General features: G+C 45.1%; 4 protein-coding genes across 8 annotated transcripts; 3 read left to right on the top strand and 1 right to left on the bottom strand.

The window, feature by feature from the left end:
• Positions 1 to 82: 82 nt before the first annotated feature.
• On the top strand, positions 83 to 9,147 carry klhl15 (kelch-like family member 15). Of its 3 annotated transcripts, none has more exons than XR_015084587.1 (12): positions 83 to 319; positions 906 to 962; positions 1,057 to 1,166; positions 1,286 to 1,424; positions 1,562 to 1,750; positions 1,817 to 2,041; positions 2,597 to 2,758; positions 3,101 to 3,310; positions 3,379 to 3,569; positions 4,220 to 4,992; positions 8,487 to 8,582; positions 9,111 to 9,147. XR_015084587.1 is itself a non-coding variant. In XM_086021630.1 (11 exons), exons 3-10 carry the CDS (start codon positions 1,147 to 1,149, stop codon positions 4,989 to 4,991), a joined length of 1,908 nt encoding a protein of 635 aa, XP_085877756.1. In that variant the 5' UTR covers positions 83 to 431; positions 906 to 962; positions 1,057 to 1,146; the 3' UTR covers position 4,992; positions 6,585 to 7,920. The 3 variants fall into 3 exon arrangements, 1 of the variants encoding a protein (XP_085877756.1); XR_015084586.1 differs by having other exon boundaries at positions 83 to 431; XM_086021630.1 differs by lacking the exons at positions 8,487 to 8,582; positions 9,111 to 9,147 and adding an exon at positions 6,585 to 7,920 and having other exon boundaries at positions 83 to 431.
• Positions 8,058 to 13,003, top strand: apoob (apolipoprotein O, b). Of its 2 annotated transcripts, none has more exons than XM_086021633.1 (9): positions 8,058 to 8,128; positions 8,487 to 8,582; positions 9,111 to 9,239; positions 9,491 to 9,523; positions 9,648 to 9,702; positions 9,789 to 9,884; positions 10,257 to 10,348; positions 10,474 to 10,563; positions 12,530 to 13,003. In XM_086021633.1, exons 1-9 carry the CDS (start codon positions 8,111 to 8,113, stop codon positions 12,560 to 12,562), a joined length of 642 nt encoding a protein of 213 aa, XP_085877759.1. In that variant the 5' UTR covers positions 8,058 to 8,110; the 3' UTR covers positions 12,563 to 13,003. The 2 variants fall into 2 exon arrangements, with proteins under 2 accessions (XP_085877759.1, XP_085877758.1); XM_086021632.1 differs by lacking the exon at positions 12,530 to 13,003 and adding an exon at positions 10,657 to 11,020.
• On the bottom strand, positions 11,300 to 14,228 carry LOC147127198 (diamine acetyltransferase 1-like). Its single transcript, XM_086021634.1, has 6 exons — positions 13,965 to 14,228; positions 13,255 to 13,306; positions 12,576 to 12,656; positions 11,976 to 12,077; positions 11,858 to 11,898; positions 11,300 to 11,610 (listed from the first exon to the last, which is right to left on the bottom strand). Exons 1-6 carry the CDS (start codon positions 14,025 to 14,027, stop codon positions 11,434 to 11,436), a joined length of 516 nt encoding a protein of 171 aa, XP_085877760.1. The 5' UTR covers positions 14,028 to 14,228; the 3' UTR covers positions 11,300 to 11,433.
• A 1,625-nt stretch (positions 14,229 to 15,853) lies between these two features.
• Positions 15,854 to 22,075, top strand: LOC147127197 (acyl-coenzyme A thioesterase 9, mitochondrial-like). Of its 2 annotated transcripts, XM_086021301.1 has the most exons (16): positions 15,854 to 16,017; positions 16,501 to 16,595; positions 16,769 to 16,795; positions 17,905 to 17,950; positions 18,267 to 18,437; positions 18,508 to 18,545; positions 19,237 to 19,320; positions 19,522 to 19,625; positions 19,756 to 19,829; positions 19,897 to 19,964; positions 20,046 to 20,157; positions 20,396 to 20,486; positions 20,657 to 20,742; positions 20,838 to 20,925; positions 21,010 to 21,160; positions 21,658 to 22,075. In XM_086021301.1, the coding sequence occupies exons 1-16, from the start codon at positions 16,004 to 16,006 to the stop codon at positions 21,714 to 21,716; spliced, it is 1,308 nt and encodes a 435-aa protein (XP_085877427.1). In that variant the 5' UTR covers positions 15,854 to 16,003; the 3' UTR covers positions 21,717 to 22,075. The 2 variants fall into 2 exon arrangements, with proteins under 2 accessions (XP_085877427.1, XP_085877428.1); XM_086021302.1 differs by lacking the exon at positions 16,769 to 16,795.
• The last annotated feature ends 121 nt before the right edge of the window (positions 22,076 to 22,196 follow it).

The following is a 22,196-nucleotide window of genomic DNA, read 5'->3' as shown; positions in this document are numbered from 1 at the left end:
TGTTATCATTTTAAAATAAAATAACCCAAATAAAGATTGTCCATTTTTATTATAGTTTTGTTTTGCGAACACTTGCTTGCACATCCAACTTCCGCGCAAACAGGATGTGACGCAAAGCTAGAAGATGGCGTCCACAAAGCTTGCGGATCGATTTGGCTTGCTAGCTGTCTGCTGTTGAGCCGAACCGGGGCTCTGGGGCTCTGGCTGAGGGGTGACACCATGGCGGCGGGTCGCTGCAGTCGTCTTCTCTCATTCCGAAACTAACGGCACCGCTCCATGTCCGAAGCGAAGACGGCTCGTGTGCATTCTCAGCGCCGAGGTGAGACGCCTCTTTAGCCGCTAGGCTAAAGTTGTTACTCCCGGTCCAGCCCATTTGGAGCCCTGCCGCCCCCGACACCAGTAAACATCACCACGGCAGCTGGAGACGTTCGGTAACGGTCGTTCGTCGCCGTGGTGTTCCATCGGTTAAGATGGCCAGCTGTGAAATCACAACGGTGGCGCTGTCACGTTGTCTTTGTTTGGTCACAAGCGGAAACATAGCAACTCTTAAGGTTCAACTAACCTCTATTTCAGTGTAGCAACTTCAAAATAAACTGCTTTTTCAAGACACCTTGAATTTTCAGTTTAAAAACTGAGACGTTTTACCACCTCCATCTACAATTTTTCACACATTCTTCATTCAATTTCTTTAAAAAAAAATTGCATTTCGTAGTCTAATGTATATGCGTTACCATTTCTGTCTCTTCTGATGGTTAATTAAAAAAAAAAACATTTTACAGGTTAGATCAGATGGGCTAACATTACTCTATATGCAGTGCTGTTACTTAAAATCCATCATTCATTCATTCATCAAATCAGCATCATTGCATGGTCACCTGACTCGTATCGTGTGTCTTTCCTACTAGGCTGGAAACACAAACGTGAAATGCCAGCGGCCGCTTTGAGCCCAGACGTTGGGAGCTGTGAGTGCAAAACACGTCAGCCGCCACCTCCCTCACCTCCAAACTTTGAAAACAGCTTCATCATCCTCTCTCGTGCTGTTATTTTGCCGCCTAGGTGATTGACGCTGACCGAGGGTCTTTGTTAGCATCAGCTGGACACACTGGGGCACTGTCCTCTGATTGGCTGCGACCAACTCCCTCTGACATGCCCGTGGCCAATCAGAGGTGAGTGTGTAAAAAAAAAAAAAAAAAAAAAATCATTCATTTTCTGGCCCATTTAAGCTCACCAGACAGTATTTGAATGTATCGAAACACACGGTAATATGTTTTTCTGCTGCCGTCAGGTGTGTTATGTCGGGGGCGGATGTGGAGGTGTATCTATCCCAGGTGCACGATGGGAGCGTGTCGTCGGGCTTCCGGGCGCTGTACGAGGAGCGTCTGCTGCTGGACGTCACGCTGATGATCGACGAGCATCACTTCCAGGTGTGCGGCCTCGAACATTGCGCTCATCGAGCTGATCGGGTTTTACGGTAGACGTACATTGATGCCCTCGCAAGACCAGCGGTTGTGAACTAAAAAAAAAAAAATAAAATAAAAAATGTTCTCGATGTCTTCTGTAGGCCCACAAGGCGCTCTTGGCCACCCAGAGCGACTACTTCCGGGTCATGTTCACGGCGGACATGCGGGAGCGGGACCAGGACAAGATCCACCTGAAGGGGCTGACGGCGGCGGGCTTCGGCCACATCCTTCGCTTCATGTACTACGGCTCGCTGGAGCTCAGCATGCCCACCGTGCAGGAGATCCTACAGGTGACGTCACGGCGCGTTTTTTGCCACCTCTCTGAGCGTGACGTCTTGCTGCGCGTGCGGCGGCAGGCGGCGATGTACGTGCAGCTGACGGAGGCGGTGGAGTTCTGCTGCTCCTTCCTGCTGGCCAAGATCTGCCTGGAGAACTGCGCCGAGGTCATGCGGCTCCTGGAGGACTTCAGCGTGGGCGTGGAGGGCGTCCAGGAGCAGCTGGACAACTTCCTCCTGGACAACTTTGTCCCGCTCATGAGCCGAGCCGACTTCCTGTCCTACCTCAGCCTGGAGAGACTGCAGGTTGAGACCGTCCGTGACGGCACTAAACAATTTTTTACAAAGCCTTTTTTTTTTTTTTCCCCCCATATCCTACTGAATCATCTTACTAATGAGCAGTAAACAGCAGCTTTGCCACAGTTAACTTGAAATAGTAACCTAGCTATTTAAATGGATTATTTTTTTATTTATTATTATTATTATGTAATATTATACATATATATATATATATATATATATATATATATATATTATTTGATTTTAAAAGTAACTGACAACTGTTTTTTTTTGTCGATACTTTATCGGAAGTGAATTTTTAACAGTAATGCTGAAGGATAAAGTAAAAAAAACGAATGAATGTATTTTTTAGATATAATATGAAATAAAGGCAGTATTTGTGGACTTACCATGTTTGTGTATAAATATAACTAAAATAATTCAGGGACCTCCTGCATTCAACTATTGTAAAGCGCACTATTAGGATACGGGGGGGGAAAAAAAAAATGTCTCAAACAACTTAGCAATACTCCTTTGCCGGTTCGGGTAAGCGCTAATGAAGCGAGGTGACTTTTGCCATAGGCGTACCTGAACAGCGACACCCTGAGTCGCTACCCGGAAATCGAACTGTACGAGGCGGTCCAGTCGTGGCTGCGACACGACCGGCGGCGCTGGAGACACACGGACACCATCGTCCAGTCGGTCCGCTTTTGCCTCATGACGCCCGCGAACATCTTTGAGAAGGTGAGGCTGGAGGTGACGCCATTCCAGTCACCAACTCTGTTCCCGAACCACCCAACCTATTAAAAACACACTTTATTGTAGGCCTGAACCATTTTGAAAAAGAACCTAATTGCCATTTATTTTTTTGAATATGCGATTCTTTTTTGCGATAGTCTTATGCTAAAATAAAGGCAAATGACTCCCAAGACGTGTTGACGTACTCAACGTATTGACTTTCCAAATAAACAACAGCCTTTTGATTTGCAAAGCGCCTTTGACCCCATAGCGCCGTCGATTTGAATTCGATTCAGCGTTGGATGTGAACAATGCAATTCCCGTGAACACTTGAGTGGCCGCCTGCAGGTGAAGACGTCGGAGTTCTACCGCTACTCGCGGCAGCTGCGGCAGGAGGTGGAGCAGGCCCTGGGCTACTTCCACGACGTCAACCGGCAGCCTCTCGCCGAGACGCGCGCCAACCGCATCCGCTCGCAGCGGCCGCAGACGGCCGTCTTCCGGGGCATGATCGGCCACAGCATGGTCAACAGCAAGATCCTGCTGCTGCAGCGCCCCAAGGTGCCCCCGCCGTCGCCGTTTGCTCGGGCCGGCGGGCCCCATGCGGTAACCCGCTCGCTATCCCGCAGGTGTGGTGGGAGCTGGAGGGCCCCCAGGTGCCGCTGAGACCCGACTGCCTGGCCATCGTCAACAACTTTGCCTTCCTGCTGGGAGGGGAGGAGCTGGGGCCCGACGGCGAGTTTCACGCCTCGTCCAAGGTCTACCGCTACGACCCCCGGCAGAACTCGTGGCTGCGCATGGCGGACATGTCGGTGCCCAGGTCAGAGATTGCGCTTTTGCTCTCGGTCGTCTGCTGTCAGCTGGCGTTGATGTCAAAGTGCCCTCGGGTCGTGCTGTGCAATGAATCGAAATCCAATGACAATTTGGATTATTACGCTCCACGATTACAAAATTGGCATAATCGGAAAAAAAAAACGATTATCAACATAATTATTTGTTTCAAAGAAATGTATTTGTCTTTATATTTTTGAAGCTGAAACATTTTCTTGTTTTGTACCAAAAAATAAATGATTGTTTTAAATATTTGTAATTTCAATTATTACCAAAATAATCGCGATTTAATATTTTTTTTCCTAATCGAGCAGCCCTACCCTCAAGCTCGCATTGCGAAAGCCATGTGACTTATGACGTTTACATCACACTTGTTTGGGAGAGTTTCGTCTTGAGTTAATTAACTCTAAATGAAATCAATAAACAATATCAGATTTGCCATATGCTTTGGTTTTATACGCAAAAATATTGATCTAAATACAGATGAATCTATTGTTTGTGTTTGGGAAGAGGACCCTGGCAAAGAAAAAAAAAAAAAGAAATCTCAATTGCAACATTCCGGGAAAAAATGGCAGTAGTTGCCGCCGAAATGGTCATGAATCTTTCTGGTCTTGGTTCTTGGCCGTTGTCGGTTTGCAGGTCGGAGTTCGCCGTGGGCGTCATCGGCAAGTTCATCTACGCGGTGGCGGGTCGCACGCGGGACGAAACCTTCTACTCCACCGAGCGCTACGACATCACCGAGGACCGCTGGGAGTTTGTGGACCCGTACCCCGTCAACAAGTACGGACACGAGGGGACCGTCCTGGGCGGGAAGCTCTACATCACGGGCGGCATCACGTCCTCGTCCACCTCCAAGCAGGTGTGCGTCTTCGATCCGGGCCGGGAAGCGGCGGCGGGAGGAGCGGCGGCGGCGGCCGGAGGGGGCTCGGGCGGGTCGGACTCGCTGCGGACGCGCGGGGTCCGCGGCGCGCCGCTGCCCGCCGCCCACGCCGGCTGCTGGGAGAACAAATCCAAAATGAACTACGCCCGCTGCTTCCACAAGATGATCTCGCACAACGGCAAGCTGTACGTGTTTGGCGGCGTGTGCGTGATCCTGCGCGCCTCCTTCGAGTCGCAGGGCTGCCCGTCCACCGAGGTGTACGACCCGGACGCCGACGAGTGGACCATCCTGGCGTCCATGCCCATCGGGCGCAGCGGCCACGGGGTGGCCGTGCTGGAGCGCCAGATCATGGTGCTGGGCGGCCTGTGTTACAACGGCCACTACAGCGACTCCATCCTCACCTTTGACCCCGACGACAACAAGTGGAAGGAGGACGAGTATCCCCGGATGCCTTGCAAACTGGACGGGCTGCAGGTGTGCACCCTGCACTTCCCCGAGTACGTGCTGGAGCACGTCAGACGCTGCAGCTGAGGTCCGCTACACACTGGACACACTTTTTTTCCTTTTTTAAACGCCAGGGGAGCATTTAGTCCGTATCCTACGAGTGCGCTGACTTGTCCATATACTAAAACGAGTCTTACTAGTGATGTTTTTTTTTTTTTTTTTTTTCCCACCACTGCCTTCCACTATGATCGTATGACATTTCTGCGCATGACTCAAGGGTAGTGGTAGTCGTCGTCTTGCTTGCGCGCATTTAAGGGTTCATTCTATATCCTTGATATCCATCTTAAGGGCCATACTAGTACGCTGCGCTCTTTAACCTCGCCAGTAAGACAATTGGGGCACTACTGGCATGACCAATTAATCGGCCGGCCCATTTTTGCTGCTGTTAATGTTTTTTTTTTTTTTAAATGTATTTACACATTTAAACCTATTACAACATAAGACAAAGATGACATTCATCCGCCCCCCCCCAAAAAAACCCTCCCAAAATTATTTTTGCCAATTTTAGTGTAAATGTACAAACGTTTACATGTTCTGCCTCCAATCAATATCTTAATTGTTGTGAGTGTTAAGGCACCCAAAAAAGAAAAAAGAAGCTTTTTTTTTCTTTTTTCTTTTTTTTTTTTTTCTAAATCATCGAACGATTAATCGGCTATCAAATTTTATTCTGACTAATATGGCAATTGGGATCGGCCCTACTCACTATTTGCGCTTTTAGCCAACTAGTACCCAAATAAACCTTAATAGTAAACTGCTATACTGCACTCATAACACTACAAGGCCTAACTAGTATGCACTAGTAACCTCCTTTTTTAATGATATGGTAAAAGCGGTTTTGCGCATTTATTCCCCACCCTAAAGCTCATTTCCTGCTACTTTGACGTCTTGCGGCATACCAGTAGGACAACTACATGTTAGTAGTGAGGCAAAATTTGCACGAGTTGCGTCAACTAGTGCAGTTTGCCTCACTAGTAGCCTGTACTTGAGCGCAGTCCTGTCACCGTAGTGGAAGCAAGGAAAGAAACGTCACAAATGTAAGACATGGCCGTGTCTACCAGCGTGCTGAATTGTCTTCCTCGCGAGGGCAACGCGTGTACTAGTACATGGACAACTGAGCACACGGTGTTGTCGGGGTTCCAAACACTTTCACACTCAGCTTTCCGAGAAAATGGCCGAAAGGAGAAAAAAAAAAAAAAAAAAAAAAAGAACGGTTTGGATTGTACCTGTTTTTGGGGCTCTGCTCGCTTTCCTGCTCAACGCACTGGAAGCTCAAACTTGGGACTTGAAATGTAGTCAAGAATATTCTCGTCGGAGGATTACGCGGAATCAATACCCCGATGCACTGAATGAGTTTTGAACTAGTGCAGCTACTTTTATACTCTCCTCATGTGCAGTATTAGCACCACACACGCACACACACACACACACACACACACACACACACACACACACACACAGAATTCCAGTTGTATAAGCAGTTGTTGAAGTTGAATTCACACTCGTAAGAATGAAAATGTGCTTTGGGCTTCCAGTGCGTCCCCCGCACGCGTGTCTCCGTCGGGTCGGGACATGTCTACATTTGCGCTCACCTTCGTTTCTGTTTCTTGTTTTTTTTTTTAGAATCGTCAGTCAATCAGCGCTCATCGTTTCGTCGCATCCAAGCGAACGCCCGGGATCGTTTTTTTTGTGTTTGTTTTTGCGCAAAGGGCTCAGCACATACTGATGCAGTGTTTTAATGTTATTTATTTAGCAAGCTATGCAGTAATGTGTTGCATTATTTATTTTTAAGATGTCATCTTTTTTTTTGGGGGGGGGGGGTGATCAAGACTGAAAAAGTTCGTTGCCAAGATGCCTCCTCGTCCTTTCCTCCTTTATTCTTTTTCTTTTTTTGTTGACGCTATCAACTTTACTTTAGCAGCCTCCAAACCGCTCGCGTCAGGCAGGGTTGCACTGTCGCAATTTACAAATCGACACATTCCACACTATCTCATCTCATATATTGTTTTATGAGGTCAGCCCTCACCTGGCTCGGGTTATCGGTTCCACATCATTTCACACAAGTCACCTTGTCACTACTGTTATTTTAACTATGCACTTTTTTTTCTTTTTTTTTTACTGGTATTTTTTTTTCTTGACACGTGCTTATTTGTTTTTTTAATGGCCACTGATGTGTCAAACTAATTGTTTGAGGAATGTTTGCAAGGGGCTGTTTTAAGGTGTGTGTCTGTGTTTACTTCCTCCGGTGTTGCTGTCAAAGAAGAAATGTGATGGAAAAAGTGTTACCTTGCCGAGTCGCAGCATCCTTTAGTCCGTCAGTAGGCAATCGAGAGTAGAAGATAAAAACGTATAACCACATACAGTACAGTATATATACTGTATATACATATATATATATACACACACAGTAGGGCTGCAACTAACAATTTTAAAAATCGATTGATCTAGCAATGATCTTTTTCGATGAATCTGATTTAAAAAAGAAAAAATCAAGTTTCCATTCCTTTAGTCAAAAATCTGACATTTCAAATTGACAGTGAAGAAAAAATTAACAAAATGTTTATGATTCAGTTTCTGGTTGGTCCTGAACATGCCAGAAAATGGGCAAAACTTTGATCATTGCTTTCCAAAGTAAACTGATGTTTGCAAATATCTTCTTTTGATTAACCACAAAGATAATGAGGCTATGAGGTGACTATTTACTTTTGAGAGGCTGAAATTCAGATTTGGACAAGCTAAAGGTAATATCAATAAATGAGTAGTCAATTATTTAAATAGTCGATTAATTTGACAATCGATTAGTTGGTGATTCATTGGTTGATTGTTGCATCTCAAACAGTATCTTGCTAGCACTGAAACAGGAAAACAGGGCAGGATAAAATGAACTTGTAATCTGGGTAAATCCTCTTTGGAAATGTTTGTAACTTCTTTCCTGAAATAAATGTTCATATTGGATGAATTCTGACAGTTTTTTTTTATTTAAAATATTCATATTTTAAAAATACATACAAAAATCTAAAGTACAGTACACAAATCAACAAGTCTTTTTGTTCTCTAGGAGAAATAAATAGCTCCGTTTTTAAGTAGAACTGCGCATGCGCCCAACTCCTACGACTTGCCGTAGAAAGCGAATCTGTTTGGGACGGGAAATGTCATCTTTCAAGCTGGTAAATAAGAAATTACTTTTGCATGTTTGAACGCAAAGCCTACTTTGGTGTTGCCACTATATTTATATCTGGTGTTTGCGAGCGCAGTAAAGTGTCTAACTCCAGTTCGAGGATATCTTGCTAATTGCTACACAAGCTAAATGTTAACGTTAGCTAGTTGCTAATCCTTGACTCAGATGATTGCTAACTGTTAGTAGTGAGTGTCAGTCTTTAGTTAGTGTCTTTAGTGCCTAAAGGTTGACGCCACTCTTATTGTTTTTGACGTATATTGTTTTTAATATTTCTTTGATATTATTGTCCCCGTGACTTACATTTAACCTGATAAGGTGTATTTGTCGTGTTGTGGTTGTTCCTGCAGGTGTCGCTGTGCGCCGCCGCTCCGGGGCTGCTGCCGACTGCTGCCGCCTGCGAGGCCGCGAAGAGAAGCGCACAGCCGGCCATGAGCATCGACGAGGTGACCTCCACCGACCACTGTGCAGGCCACTAAACAAATACACAGTGGTGGAACAAGTTCTTACATTCTGTACTCAAGCAGTCGTAAAGGTGGTGGGTGAAACGCACAGCAATTTGTATGCAAGCATTTAAAAGTATTTTCAATTTTCCGTAATGTCCATTGTACAGTGAATAAAAAAGTCATGTGTGTTACACACAATTTGACCGTGGAAAAATAGCACTTTAAAACGTTATACAAACAGACAGTAATCATACAATTAAACAGAATGTGAAAAAGATTAAAACAGTTTTGTTCCACTTTTTGCTTGAATTCAGTGGTCATTATGCTGCTCTTTGTGGTGTGCGCGGACTTAAAGGCTAAGATATGTGTTTAAAAAAAAAAAAAAACTCAGCTGGGTCATTTGTACGATTTATTCTATTTTGGAAGAAGGCTGTAAGATAATACAAGTCAAGTCAACAAATGTTTGTATTTTCAGATGCACTGTACACAACATAAGCAAATAATGTTTTTGTTTGTTTGTTTTTTGAGCTACCCTCTCTGTACACCAGACCTGAGGAGGTTCAGCGCCGCGTGGATCCAGTGGCGGCAGCGGGCCAGTTGGAGCAGAGCGTGGCATCACTGAGGAAATGGGCGGAACCGTACACAGATCAATGCCAGGTTTGATGATGTGCTTGGAGACGCCAGCTTACGTCACTCATCTTGACGTCTTACGGAAAGTTTGTGTGCATTTTTTTCCATATCCTTGATGTCCAACTCTTGGTCCGTGTACTAGCACGCTCTTTCTCCTATCTAGTCAGAAAATTCAGCACGTCAAGGATGTGGAGTAAATACTCAAAGGGCTTTCCATATCCTTTAGCATTTAAAGAAATTACAGCCGGTGTTTCATGAAACATCTCTGTTGTTTGCAGAAAGCAGGAAGGTCAGCGGCGGACAAAGTTGAGGTTAGTCAAATTTACTTTGATTTATTTTTTTCATATGGAAACTAACCACGACTCAGCTGTGTTGCCCAGATAAAATGTCTGTTCTCTGAAACGCACATATATGCGCCTGTTTGATTCCCCACAGGAAGTGTACAAAAAGGTGGAGCCCGCCGTCACCGCATCCACCGCCGCCGTCACAGGTTGACGAGCTTCCATCACGAGACTTACCTCCGAGAGACACACGTGAACAAAAAGTTGACGCAAAGCTTGTGGCGTTGTCCTCCAGACGTTGTCCAGTTGTTCAGCGCTCCGCCCCCTGATCTGTACCCCAGCGTGGCGGTGGTGGGCTTCTCGGGCTTGCTGGGACTCTACTTGGCCAAAGGTGACCTGCTGCGCACAAAGACAACGTGATGAGAAATGAGCTACCCTTTGTTACAGCAGTTTAAAACATTTATTTTCAGTCAGAAATATCAGGCCTGCAGCCGCCGACTGGGTCACCCAAACACGCGCTCAACATTGGCAATATCAACAAAACCCTGTTTATATTTATGAGAGGAAGGATGTCGTTGGTGTTCGCTATGCTAACAGGCTAACTCGCAGTGCTATAAAAGCGCTCCGACAATATCGCGCTCATGGCCGAGCGAGATAAGATAAGCCGTGTATACACTTTTGTTTTGTCTGGAGGAGTTTCAGGTGAATGTGAGAGGTCCCCAGAGTTAAACACCCCTGACACGTGCGATTGTTTCGTCTTCAGGGTCGAAGGTGAAGCGCGTGGCGTTTCCGCTGGGCCTCATGGCTCTGAGCGCCTCCATGTTCTACCCTCAGCAGGCCGCTTCGCTAGTCAAGGTCTGTATGTTTTTTTTTTGTTCCCTATCTCATGGTACTTGTTATCATTTGTTTGGGTTTAGTGTGAGAGGCGACATCGTGGTTCTGAAACCTTTTTTCCAAGTTGTTGTCGTTCGTCCCCGCAGGTGAGTCGGGACTCGGCGCGCGTGTGGGTTCAGCGCGGTCGCCTCGCCGTGGAGACGCTATGGAAAGAGCCGCCGTTTGGCAAACCGAAGGTGAGTCTCGCAGAGGGACTTTGTTCACAATTAGCATGTGCCGCACCTCACGTCCGTAACTAAGAAAAGAAAAAAAACAACTTGTTTGTCAAGTCTGACAAGACGGAGCGGCGGGAGAGCGGCGGCGCGTCCAGCTGAAGCCAGACGAGTCACACGCACACGCACACATTAAATCAACATTAATTAAAAAAATAGTTTCAATTAATTTAATCTTTATTCAGAGTGCACAGGAACGTGTTGAATGCTCACTGGGACCAATTATCGTGTTCCAACTGCTTAATGTCTGGAATGCAAATGAAAGTCAGTTTAGACACTTATGACTATTAATGACATACTCACAGAAGAAGCTAAAATGGAAGAAAAAGGAAAATGTCGTGTCAACATGAGAAATTCAGCGCTGCTGAAATTTTTTTTTTTCTTCCCCATTTAATGTAATAAAGGACACACACACACTCTGTCCTCATTGTGATCGGTCTGATGATTTGTTCCAAAGGTTTTGCAGCTATCCAAAATGCATGCGCATGTCGGCCGCCATCTTGGAAAGGTATTTACAGTTGCGTGCGAGTTCATTCATACTTATACTGACATGCCCCGCGTGTTTTATCATTGAATGTTGTGATCCAAATATCACGATTGAAATCGTAAAACAACTACCACTAATAGATGTCGACAAGTATGCTACTTAAACCAATGGGCTTCCAGTGAGTGTAATTGGAGTGAAGTAACAATGACACAATTGACATGTTATCAAAGATTTTATTATTGCTCAGTGACTTTAGCATGCGGTTTGTACAATGTCAAGCAGACAATTCAAGAACTTAAATGTCTTATTCTTATTTAATAAGAGAGTGAAAACTCCTCCCGGCGCCGTCACTCCTCGGTGGGCGTGGCCATCTTGACGAGGCTGCTCTTGTCAAAGCGGTAGAGCCTCCAGCCCTCCTCCTGAGAGAGGTCCTCGGCGCCGCGCCGCTTGTAGTACTGGATGGACACCTCGTTGTTCTCGGCCACCACGAACATCATACCCGTGCAGCGAGTCTTCACTGCCAGCTGTGGGGGGAGGGAGTTAGTTCTAAGTCTCAACTTTCAAGTCCCAAGTTACTGTGACAAAAATCAAGAAAGTCAAAAGTCGCGATTCGACTCTTGGTGCCGATGAACTATGAATAAGCGAAGTTGAGGAGCTTTATTTGGAGTAAAGTAGTGCTTTGGCGCCACCTGCTGGCATATTAGGGCCAAGGAACTATGCTCAAGTGAATTGAGGAGCTTCATTAAAACCCAAAAAAAAGTGCTCACTCACGTCGCTGAGCCGTCGCAGGATCTCCGAGCCGATGCCGAGGCCTGTGAAAAGACGAGACGCGCGCGTGTGAGCGGAGCGGAGCGGCTAGAGCGCGGCGATAGCGGACGTCGCTTCCTACCGCGGAAGTCGTCCATCACGTAGAACTCCTCCATGTAGAGCTGCTTGCCCACCCAGGGGTCATACGTGAAGTAGTACATGGCGAAGCCCACCACCTTGGAATCTGCCCACACGTCAAAATAACCACATTTACTTTGTTCGCGATTTCCCAGAATAAATGAGCAACAAGTGTTAACATTTTTTTCAAACGGTCAGTTGCACAACATTTCTGAATGTCCCATTTTTGCAAACATCAAGTGATCTACTTTGTAGAACAGGCCCATAGGCTACTCATGTGATCAGAGTTGGCAACTTGTAACACCTGACTTTTTTTTTTTCTTTTTTTGGGGGGTGAGACAAAATTGTGTTTTGTTCCCAAGAGTTTATCTTTCTGAGCGTTTATTTGTCATAAAGTACGAAATTAGTTGAAATGAGAAAATTCTACAGTCTCGCCTTACTCGTAACATGTAGTTGTCCCACTAGAGAGGACACAGAGCTTATTTCTCGTACGTGGCCCTCAAGCCGGAAATTAAATAAATGCTTGGCTCGGCTTTCTCTTTGCGCTGCCCACACAAGGAGGAAGTGAGGAATTTTCTTTCCATGACGTAACGGCCTGGCTGACCTTGGCTGCCGTCGCCTCCTGGGATTTCAGCGATGATGCAGTGGTAGAACGGCGTGTCACCGAATCCATCCTCCAGGAGCTCTGCGACGACAAACATTTTGTTCTTCAGAGCAGAGGCTTCAGGCTATTTTAAGTCCACGCTCACTTTAAGTTTACTTTCAAGATGGACAAAGAATTACATGTGCATTTAAAACAGCCAATGTTGCCTTCAGGTTATGTTGTTAGCAGCCAACACAATGGAAAATTCCATTGACGTGCTAACGGTTAGCGTCAATAGTTGTGATTTTAGAGCCCTTAAAACAACTGCAGCTGTGAAAAGAAAAAAACAAGTTCTGTACATAAAATCTTTAATTAAAAGATACAAGAAAGAATGTCCCTTTTCATGAGAATACACCAGGAATTTACAAAACTGAAGTTGGCTAGCTCTTAATTTTTTTTCTCCAGTTTTTAAGGCACCACTTTTTTGCACTATTGTCTGCTTTCGACAAAATGTTCCCATTTATCATTGAATATGACCCAATTCCATTAAATTACCATAAATCCCCATGGGACATTTGCAATTATTTCCAAATCCTCCCTTCTTAATTTGCCATGGAAATAAAATGTTCCAGCCCTTTGCAACCTTATTACAGACACAGAACGGTTTTTTTTTTTTTTGTTTGTTTTTTCAAATCTTCACCTTGTTCGGTCAGCGTCACCTGGTGCTCCATGTCTTCATACTTGGCAAGTTCCTTTAAACAAAAACAACAAGGTTTTTATTCAGTGCACACCCACACTCTCAAAACAAATTAAACCTGACAAGCGTTTCATTTTGGCTGCTTTCCCAGAGAATGGGCACATTTATAAAACAAAACAAAAATTTGTGTACTGCGTGTATAAATACTGTGCCTAAAATTTGATGTCTGCAGTTATTTGTGGCAACTTCACAACAGTTAACATTTATCAATAAATGGCTTTAATAGGTCACATGATGCTTTGGCCGGCAGTGGAGGAGTCAAATATTTGGCTCTACACGTGTCATTACGGGTTTAAAAAAAATATGTTTCTAGTAAGACACGGTCGTGCGCCCTGATCCATGCAGAGCGGCCACCAGCTGCTGTTTATACAAGTAAAGCGGATGTGAGTCATCCGACCCGAACAAAGAATGACGACGGTGACGTCACAATCGGCCGTCCTCAATACTTTTTCGGCTCTGACGTCAACATTTTTGGCTCCCCGTTATGATGGGTCATCGTACGACATCGCCATCGAGCAAATTTGTCCCCAGTTATTGTTACGGTTTGGATTAAAAACAGGTCGAAAGCAAACTGCGCGTGGCTAATCTGACCCACTTCCATGTGATGCGTTCGGGATTAAAAGCGATCTGTAAATAATTGCTGTGCTGTTTACCTTCACCAGTCGTAATATATCAGGCACGTCCTTTGGTTCAGCCTTTCGCAATTTATACTCCATTTTCTCCGTTTACTCTTTTTTCCTTTCGTTCGAAGTCCTCTGTAAGTGAAGTGAAAGATTAGGAGCTTCTTCATTCGCTTCAGAGACGCTTTCCCCCCGCAGTCAGCCGCTGGTCCGGACGAGTTTGTCTACGCAAGAACATTCAGCAAGAGAAACCCGGACGGGTCGATGCCAACTACTGCTTGAGCTTCTTTGTTTACTTCCGCTTTTTATAGCAGCCTCCTTCTGCCTTGTGATTGGACGTCGCACGGACCAGCTCGGGTTTCCACAAACCCCATTGGTCGATTTTAGCCAATCGGAATTGATGGTGTGTTCACGTGCCGAGTACTTTTCCTAATCGGCTAGAATGTTTTTTTTTCCTCAAATCAAAGTACAGTTATCGCGTTTCGCGATTACGACTGTTAAAACAATCAACAAATAATAAACAAGACTGATTATACGAGTAAATCGTCCAAATTGCGTCATATTTGTTGTTATTTTCATTACCTGGCTCCCAATTTTGCTCACCATTGGTCGTTTTATCCAATTGGAAGTAAAGGGTATGTTTACATACACAATAGTCCTTTTGGAATTACTGGGTGTCACGTGTAGGGATATTAAGATTTAGTGTCTTACTAAATAGTCTAAATGCTCATATTTTGTGTTTTCGTCATTGTCACGTGACGAGCCGGCTTTTGAACGCTTTTCTCAAATCGAAACTGTCAATATCGGTTCACCCTAATGCTGCATTGCAGATATTTAAATGAGCCTTTTTGGGGGTGGGGGGGGGGTTAACATTATATGATCATCATTCACCTTCTCGCAGTTCACTTTTTGCAGTCGCACTGTATCACACATTTATGATATCTAAAGATTGTTATATCTCATTATAGTTTGTTGTTTTTCGTTAATGCGGTGCAGTAGGGAGTGCAATGATGTCTACATTGGAGAGACGTTACGCAGGCAAATGGCGCAAAATCGGCGGCCTGCTATTTCGTGTCCAGTCAGCAGTTCAATTTCATCTCAATCACTGTCATTCCTTTGAGGACAACGGCGTCCAAATTCTGCATAGGGAGGACTTCTGCTTTGAAAGAGGTGTAAAAGAAGCCGTCTATGTCCAACAAGCTGTCTGTAAACAGCAGGAAGTTTGAGTCATCAATTATCGCCTGACATTTCTCCCCCTTAGGGTTGCCTCGTTTTACGAGAAGAGCTGTTTTTCAAAAGGCGAGTGGACGACCACTTGCGGGACGATAGTTTCACTAACCACCCCGAGCAACAACAACACCCTAATGTCGACACTCCACACACCCACCGAGACTCCACAAACAAACCTAGTCCAGTTGCCCCCATTCAACCTTTGCGGATTGACGACCTGACATTCATATTATTCTCTTCCTGAATGAAAGTTCACACAGATAAGACTGACATTTTATCAGCACGACGGTCAATATTGCATCATGCTTGTTATTGTTAATAGTTCTCTTATCACAATTAAAGAGTATAGAACAATTTTGGTCTGGTTCTCAAAGGAGCACCACAGGTTGTTGCTTAGTGTCCCCGCAAATTTTACATAACAGTCAGTCTACCTCTGTAGACGACTGCTGTCATTAAAAAAAAATTCAATTTATTAATTTAATTTTTTTATTTATTTATTTATGCAGACAAGATGCAAGAAGAGAATTTCAAGGGGACAAATGAAAAGGCGAAAAATGAACCGCGATATAGCGGAGTTGACTGTGCTGTACGCCGACTGTTTTCAGATCATTTGTATACTATACTGGCGCCCTCTGCTGGGCATATACGGTACAACGCGGCCGAAAAAAAACCGACCACATTTTTATGCGTCATCCTCTAATGGGCGTGCTTAATCGCCAACGCGGAAGTGCCTGTCTACCCTGATTCTGTGGTCCCCAGCGTACTGTCGGACCGAGGAGAGGAAAAGTGATTCCTCCTTGCTTCTTCTTGACAACTCGTCTGCGTTCATTCTCCTCGGCGCGATGTTCTCAAAGAGGTTTGTTGTATTCTTTCCGTGCGTCGATGTTAGCAGTTTCCCCGAAGGTTGTTTTTGCCCCCCCCCCAGCCACCACAAGTGGAAAAAGAAACAAGTTAGTGTTCGGGTTTGCTTTGGGCTTGGCTGGAGGGTGGAGGGCCACACTGAGTTGGGTGTGTCTGGAACGGACATACTCAGGAAAACTACTGGGAATGATTCTTGACGTCTGCATGATTGTCAAGACAAATGAATTGAAATCTGATGCGTCACGCGTTCTAGGCGTGCGTACAGTTTCAAATCTTAATCGAGGTACATGAAACCAGCATTTTTTGGCAGCCCTTTTAAAGACGATTCCAATGGTATCATTTTCCTTATCCTTTGTGGTAAAATACAGCGAAAATAATGAATATTATTGCTGTGCATCATTTTTTTTTTGTAATAGATTCCATGCATAGACTAAAAAAAAAATCCAAAGTTGTTTATATACATCATGTGTGTGTCCAGGTTGATGTCATGTCTGCGACCTTCAGCGTCCTGGACGAGCAGAAGACTTCTGTGCTCGGCGGTGAAGAATGGAAGAGCGCCTGACATGGCCGAAGGTTAGACTTAAGCCTCTTCATCTCCATCATCATCATCATCCCCCCCTTGAACTCAAAATGTGCGATCGCATTCAAAGAATTCATTTGATGATCTGACGTCATCGGATGTTGGCCTCTTAAATCTCGAGAAGGACTGCGCGGCGTGTGTCTGATGTGTTTTTCTTTCTCCACAGGAAATCCTCTGTTGCACGTGTCAAACGGTGTGTTGGTAATTGAATGCACAATAATAACAATAACAACATCGTTAGCAGTGCTAGGGCTGGGCGATAGTGAACACTTCCAAAAAGAGGCGCCACGCTGTTTCATGTCACTCCAGTTGCAGCGAACTGTGAAACCACACATAAAACAAAGCAAAGTACACCTTGTATATTCAAAGCAACCACACAGTTTAGCCTTTCAGTCTGCTAGCTTAATGCTAATTTGCATCCAAAATTGCAGTGCTGTAACCATTTAAGCAACAGATTGAACACAAACAGTTACCCCACATTCAGACAGGCAACAAAACATGACTCCATGACGCCATGTACTCTTTATCCTCTGCAAAGAACATCTGCTATTAGTGCTGTACTGATGAGCTGAGAGGAGTTGAGAAGTCTCAATGAACACTAGATGCGGCCGTCTGTCTTATACTGCCCCCAGGTGGCCAAAACAGGCCGGCACACTACATCGCCCAGCTCTAATTAGTGCTAATAGCGTAGCAAGTTTATCCTCTGCGGCATGTCCGCCGGGCTGCTCCCATGCATGCCGCCGTCTGCGTCTCACACGGACATGACTTCCTGTTCCTTCCACAGCGCGGCTAAACACTTCCTGCTGCACTGGGATTGGTCTCGCCTGTTAACTTTGCCCGTATGGTCTTTCCCCCTTTTAGTTTCTTTTCTCTCGCTGTCGACTCTTGACCGAGGAAACGAGCGATTGGCGCGTTTTCATCTTTTCGCGGGGCGACAATGACAAAATAATATTCTGCTCCAATGTAAAGTAGTCAGTTTACAGCTTGTAGGACAATGCCCATTTGATATGTACTATGTTTAACCGCTGACAACAAAAGTGAGTGCACCCCGAAGTGAAAATGTCCAAATTGGGCCCAAAGCAATAATAACGAATTTAACACTCTTGACACGCATTCACACCCGAGGCTTTGTAACACCAGCGAGTCACATGACACAGGGGAGTAAAAATGGCTCGTTGGGCTCAGTTCGGACATTTTCATTTTCGGGGTGGTCTCACTTTTGTTGCCTACAATCCAGACGTTAATGGCTCGGTGCTGCGTTATTTTAAAGATTCTGATGGTTTGTGATTTGATTTGTTCCAGTACGAAACAGGCTGAGAGAAATCGTGGGAGCTTCGACAAACTGGAGGTACGCGATCATCAGCGAAGATTTCACACATTTCCTGTTGTTTCCTTCGAGTTGCCCCCACCTTAGGCGTGAAATGTTCACAAAGTAACAGCGCATACTTTTTTGTGTCGCGGTGCTTCAACTCTTCCAGCAATGGAGTGTCATTCTTTATCCTCTGCATAGAATGACTCATATTAGCGCAGCACTGATGAGCCGAGAGGAGTTGAGACGTTTTGATAACCAGTATATCCTTCTGTCTGTCTTATACCGCCTTGTTTTAAAAAAAAAAAAAAATCGGGTGTATTACGTCATGACCGTACGTTTGATTGCCGCGCAGCGACCACCAGCAGGCCATGTCGGAACGCGCGTCGCTGTCGTCCATGCTGGCCCGATCCCAAAGCGAACTTCCGGCCAAGAGCATGAAGGAGAGCCTCCTGGAGGTCCACCTCCCCCTGGGCTCCGAGCCGCAGCTGCGAGAGAAATACCTCACCTTCCACAACACCGTCAGGTAGCGGCACCGCGCGCACACATGGGCAGACCCGGCGCTGACGCCATCGCCCGCTTTTTGTCTTTGTCAGGTTTGGACGCATCCTGGAGGACTTGGATAGTTTGGCAGGTACCAACACATCACAAATGACATTTTGGGGGGCCTCTTTTCCTGTGTTTGTCTTCTTGATTGGCTTTCAGTTAATCGGTCATTTTTATTCTACCTCTGCCCCATTTTTTGAAGCAAAAACATTTTTTCAATAAGGAGATGAAAAAAATCAAACAAAACACCATCACAAATTTCATCATCTTAAAGTGAAATTAAATGAGTGTACGTAGAAGCAAATCATTTTTTTAATTTTTTTTTTTTTTTAAAACAAGCTTGTTGCGCAAAATTGTCCAGTCAAGCTACCACAAAAATATAAAATATTTCTGCACTTATTTTTTTTTAATGCCTGGCACATAGTACTTTAAGTTTTAAACATACTTTAAAAAAGTGTGTTTCAACCACTCATTTTCAGATTATTTTCATAATTATTCCACAAATTTGAACTTCTAACAGACTCATATTTCTTTGTCCGTTTTTGTCTTGACGTTAACACTGTACTTAAAAATAGGGTAAAAAAAAACAAAACAAAATGTGTTAATTTTTCAATTAAAACGATTGCACGCGAAAGTAAAAATGATTCTTGTATTTACATCTTTATTCATGTCATTTCTGTCAAGCACTTGATTTTTAAATACGTAGCGCACAAAATACAACATTGATAGACTGAGTGATGATGATGATGATGATAACGATAACATCTCTGCTTCTTCAGTGCTCATTTCATACTCGCACACTTACAATCCGGCCCTGAAGAGGTCGCCGTTGTCCATTGTCACCGCCCTGGTGGACAAAATTGGTAAGTTTCACACACATGGAAACGCCTCTGAAAAGCAATATGAGTTTTATTTGCTGTCCATGCACTAGTATGTCCTCACTAGTAACATTATAAACATGAAACGATGCTCGGTAGTATTGCCTTGCTCGTGAGCAGTACGAGCGCAACGTCGCACCATATATGGACCGACGTGGGTTGTCATGGTTACACGGCTGTTTGCAGACATGCGACAGCAGGTGATCTATCCCGACTGCGACATCAAGTTCACGGGTCACGTGACCTGGGTGGGCAAGACCTCCATCGAAGCCAAGATGCACATGACGCAGGTGTGACGTCGCAGACGCTTTGATCGGCAGGTGGCGCGCGCCCACAGGCCGCTGCGCTTGTCCCAACACTTGCGTCCGTCCAGCTTGAATGGACAATTCAATTTAGATTCTTCTTTTGTTGTCGTTTTAGTTTCGCAATGGAGCGTATTCACCAGTCCTGGACGCCACGATTGTGATGGTGGCTCGCGATCCGGAGAACAAGAGGTGGGGCGCGGCGGACATCAGGGATCCCGCTCAAGCCCGTTGACTTTGTCGTCTGTCTTGTTTCCAGAGCGGCTTTCGTCAATCCTCTGAGTCCAAAAGGTCCGGAAGAGGAGGAACTCTTCCGGCAGGGCGAAGGTAGGGGAGGACGCGTGTTGCGTAAGACCAAAGTTGTGACATGCGACCTCCGTTTTGTGTATTGCTGCGCGTGCTCTCCAGCTAACAAGTCCCGTCGGGTGGAGCTGAGCACCGCGTCCCTCCTCAAAGTGGCGCCCACGGCCGAGGAGCGGAAGATCGTTCATGGGCTCTTCCTCAACACGCTGGACACCAAGTAGGAAGACCCACGGTTGATTTCACTTTATTTTTGCATAACCTGGAAGACCAAAATATTTACGTAGAGTAAATCTGACTATTTATTGGTTGCGTTTGTCCAAAAACACATGGGAAGAGGACCTTGAAAAAAGAATCGCATATTAAATTGCAATCGCAATAAATGAGGGGGGAAAAAAAATCACAATTAACGCAGTCGCTCACATTTTTTTTTTTGTATCTTTATTTTTTTTGTGAAGGACGGTGAGCTTCCGCAGTCGCGTGTTGCCGCCCAACTCGGTTTGGATGGAAGACGCCAAACTGAAAGGATTGGAGATCTGCCACCCGCAGGTGAGCGCACCAAGAATTTTTTTTTTTTTCGTTTTTTTTTTTTTTTTCATGTTTTTTTTTTTTTGAAAAATCCAGCCATTCAATCTCAGGTATGTCTTTTGTATTTAAAAAAAAAAAAAAAAAGAAAAAAACATGTAGTTGGGTAAATAGTGACACTGTGTGCGTGCCAGGAAAGGAACATCTTCAACAGGATTTTCGGCGGCTTCCTGATGAGGAAAGCGTACGAGCTGGGCTGGGCCAACGCCTGCTCCTTCGGGTCAGTGTGACATCGGAATGAAATACACAAGCGACGCGAGCACTTTGACACTCACTTACACGAGGGGGGGGGGGGGCGTCCCCGCTCCACGACAGGGGGTGTCGGCCCAGTCTGGTGGCCGTGGACGACATTCTCTTCCAGAAGCCCGTGGAGATCGGATCCTTGCTGCTGCTCTCGTCACAGGTCGGGTAGAAAAAAAAAAAAAAAAAAAAAAGCAACGATAGCCGAGATGAAGCAACAACAACCGGGAATGTGTGGCGCTTTCAGGTGTGTTACACGGAGGGCAAGCACATCCAGGTCCGAGTTCACAGCGAAGTCTTTGACCCGCTCACGCGCCAGCACAACACCACCAACGTCTTCCACTTCACCTTCGTGTCCGACCGCGACGTCCCCAGCATCGTCCCTCAGACGTACGGAGGTGAGCGCGCACGCACGCACGCACGCACATGATGCACCTACTGGGAGGGGCTTCCTAAATACATTGTCCAAAAGTCAATCACTTTCAGTAGTTCGGTTCATAAACTAAAAATTGGGTTGTTGTGACGCCGTTGACAGGGAAAAGCTGAATTATTTCAGCGTTAGACTGCAGTATCTGCTTTCCACCAGTAGAGGGTGCTAATAGTGTGTTGACTCCACTTGAAGCATTACACAGCTACTGTCGACATTTTTATGATCGTCTCTTCTCCCCCAGCCCTAATTAGAATATCACATGAGACGAAATTGATATTAGATTGGAACTGGTATTCTGAAAAGTATTTTCCAATGTGTTTAATGAATCTCTAGCACAAATGAGTTTCACTTTTTCAAATGAACTACTGAAGTAAATGACGTTCTCTGGGAAGTACCTGTACACACACCCTTGCGCATTTTAGTCCCGCCCCTTCATTGTGTGTGTGTGTGTTGTTTGTCCCACAGAGTCCATGTTGTATCTGGATGGGAAACGTCACTTTAATCAAACTGTGGAACCAAAGTGACGGGCACGGAGCTAAAATGTGTGTGTGTGTGTTATCAAAGACGCACACGCATCACACATGGTCACGTGTGTGCGTGTTACTTTTTGTGATGTTTACAAGGCTGTCCCAACGGGAACATGTTTGACATCTGCGTTCTGTTACTTCCTTTTCTTTTGGACCAGTCAGCGTGGACTACCGCTCTGATGTCACACACCTCATCCATACTTAAAGATGATACTTTATTTATCATCTCCTGGGTGACTCTATGCACTGCTTGAATGTATCTTCTATGTAATATTTTGCCTTCACTCTGTTACTCTGCTCAGTTGCATGCTTCAGTCTACCTTATGATGCAATAAATGGATTTTTATTTCTATGGATTGGCCTTCAAATGTACTTTTGTCGCCCATGAAATTGTTTCCAGTGTACAAAAAGCCATGGAAGCACTGTAGTAATATTGGCGACGTGCCGCCATCTTCTCATTTCCCGTGCGGCGCGATC

Source organism: Filicampus tigris, chromosome 21 (assembly GCF_054856515.1).
Source record: "Filicampus tigris isolate MCC_2025a chromosome 21, RoL_Ftig_1.0, whole genome shotgun sequence".
Classification (NCBI taxonomy): Eukaryota; Metazoa; Chordata; class Actinopteri; order Syngnathiformes; family Syngnathidae; genus Filicampus; species Filicampus tigris.
Note: the sequence above shows the minus strand (reverse complement) of the source record. Positions and strands in the feature narration are given on the sequence as shown.